Source organism: Suricata suricatta, chromosome 6 (assembly GCF_006229205.1).
Source record: "Suricata suricatta isolate VVHF042 chromosome 6, meerkat_22Aug2017_6uvM2_HiC, whole genome shotgun sequence".
Lineage (NCBI taxonomy): Eukaryota > Metazoa > Chordata > Mammalia > Carnivora > Herpestidae > Suricata > Suricata suricatta.
In genome coordinates, this window is record NC_043705.1 from 69692228 (window position 1) to 69693370 (window position 1143).

The 1143-nt window shown below is 63.3% G+C and overlaps 1 protein-coding gene across 1 annotated transcript in view; it reads left to right on the top strand.

Moving 5' to 3' along the window:
- The first annotated feature begins 537 nt into the window (after positions 1 to 537).
- Positions 538 to 1143, top strand: part of GPR150 (G protein-coupled receptor 150) — a 1964-nt gene continuing 1358 nt past the window's right edge. The window contains 1 exon segment of the mRNA XM_029942343.1: positions 538 to 1142. Coding sequence (XP_029798203.1) covers positions 656 to 1142 — 487 coding nt within the window. The 5' untranslated portion in view covers positions 538 to 655.

The following is a 1143-nucleotide window of genomic DNA, read 5'->3' on the forward strand; positions in this document are numbered from 1 at the left end:
AAAGATTCATCTCTTGGGCTCCTCTTTGCCCAAAACGCGGTTGGGCTTCTCGTGATCCTGTTTTTCTGATGCTAGTGCATGTAGATCCATGCCATTTCTGATTTTTTTTTTTAAATCAAAACTAGTGTCTATTTTTTTTTCCTACCAGCAATCCATAGCCGTTTTTGAGAGGTACAGTCTCGGTCAGGACCTTCCTCTCGGGTGTATTAGTCCCGGTTAGCACGCGCTTTTGCCACGGCCAGGAAGAGCGACCTCCTGCCCGTGGTGCTCTTCATGCAAATGAAACAGCGGTCGGGAGAGGCTCGCAGGGCCCGGTGGTCCCCGCCGCTGCCGCGAGCGCTCAGTGGGAGCCGCGGCAGAGAGTGGAAGGGCATCGCCGGGACTGGGAGGAGAGCCGCGGAGAAGGTGGAGAGTAAGAATCATGTGTGTTCCTCGAGTGTACAACCCACATTTGAGTGACAAATGACGAGGACAACCTATAAAAAACAGCTGAGCGCGAGTCTACCCGAATCCATCTCCCTCGCTGTGTGTGTCCGTTTTCAACTAACTTTGGAACTCGTAGCCCCGGCGCGGCGCCCCTGGCAGCCTCGCCTCCACCTGGGTTTCCCGCGCCCTGCAGGCCCGCTCCCGTACCTCCGCTTCTCCCCGGCTAAGGATGGAGGATCCCTTCAGCCCCTCAACTTTCTCGCCGGCGCCCAACGTCTCCGTACCCGTCTCTGCCGGCTGGGGTCTCAACTTCACTTCCGAACTGGGAGCCCCAGCCCCGGGGCCGCCGCCGCCGCCTCCCGGACCGCCTAGCCGCCCCGTCCGCCTGGTCTTCCTGGGGGTCATCCTGGTGGTGGCGGTGGCCGGCAACACCACTGTGCTGTGCCGCCTGTGCGGGCGTACCGGGCCCTGGGCGGGTCCCAAGCGTCGCAAGATGGACTTCCTGCTCGTGCAGCTGGCCCTGGCTGACCTGTACGCGTGCGGAGGCACCGCGCTGTCGCAGCTGGCCTGGGAGCTGCTGGGCGAGCCGCGCCGGGCGGCGGGGGACCTGTCGTGCCGCTTGGTGCGGCTGCTGCAGGCGTCCGGCCGAGGCGCCTCGGCCCACCTCGTGGTACTCATTGCCCTCGAACGCCAGCGCACCGTGCGCCGGCCGCAGGG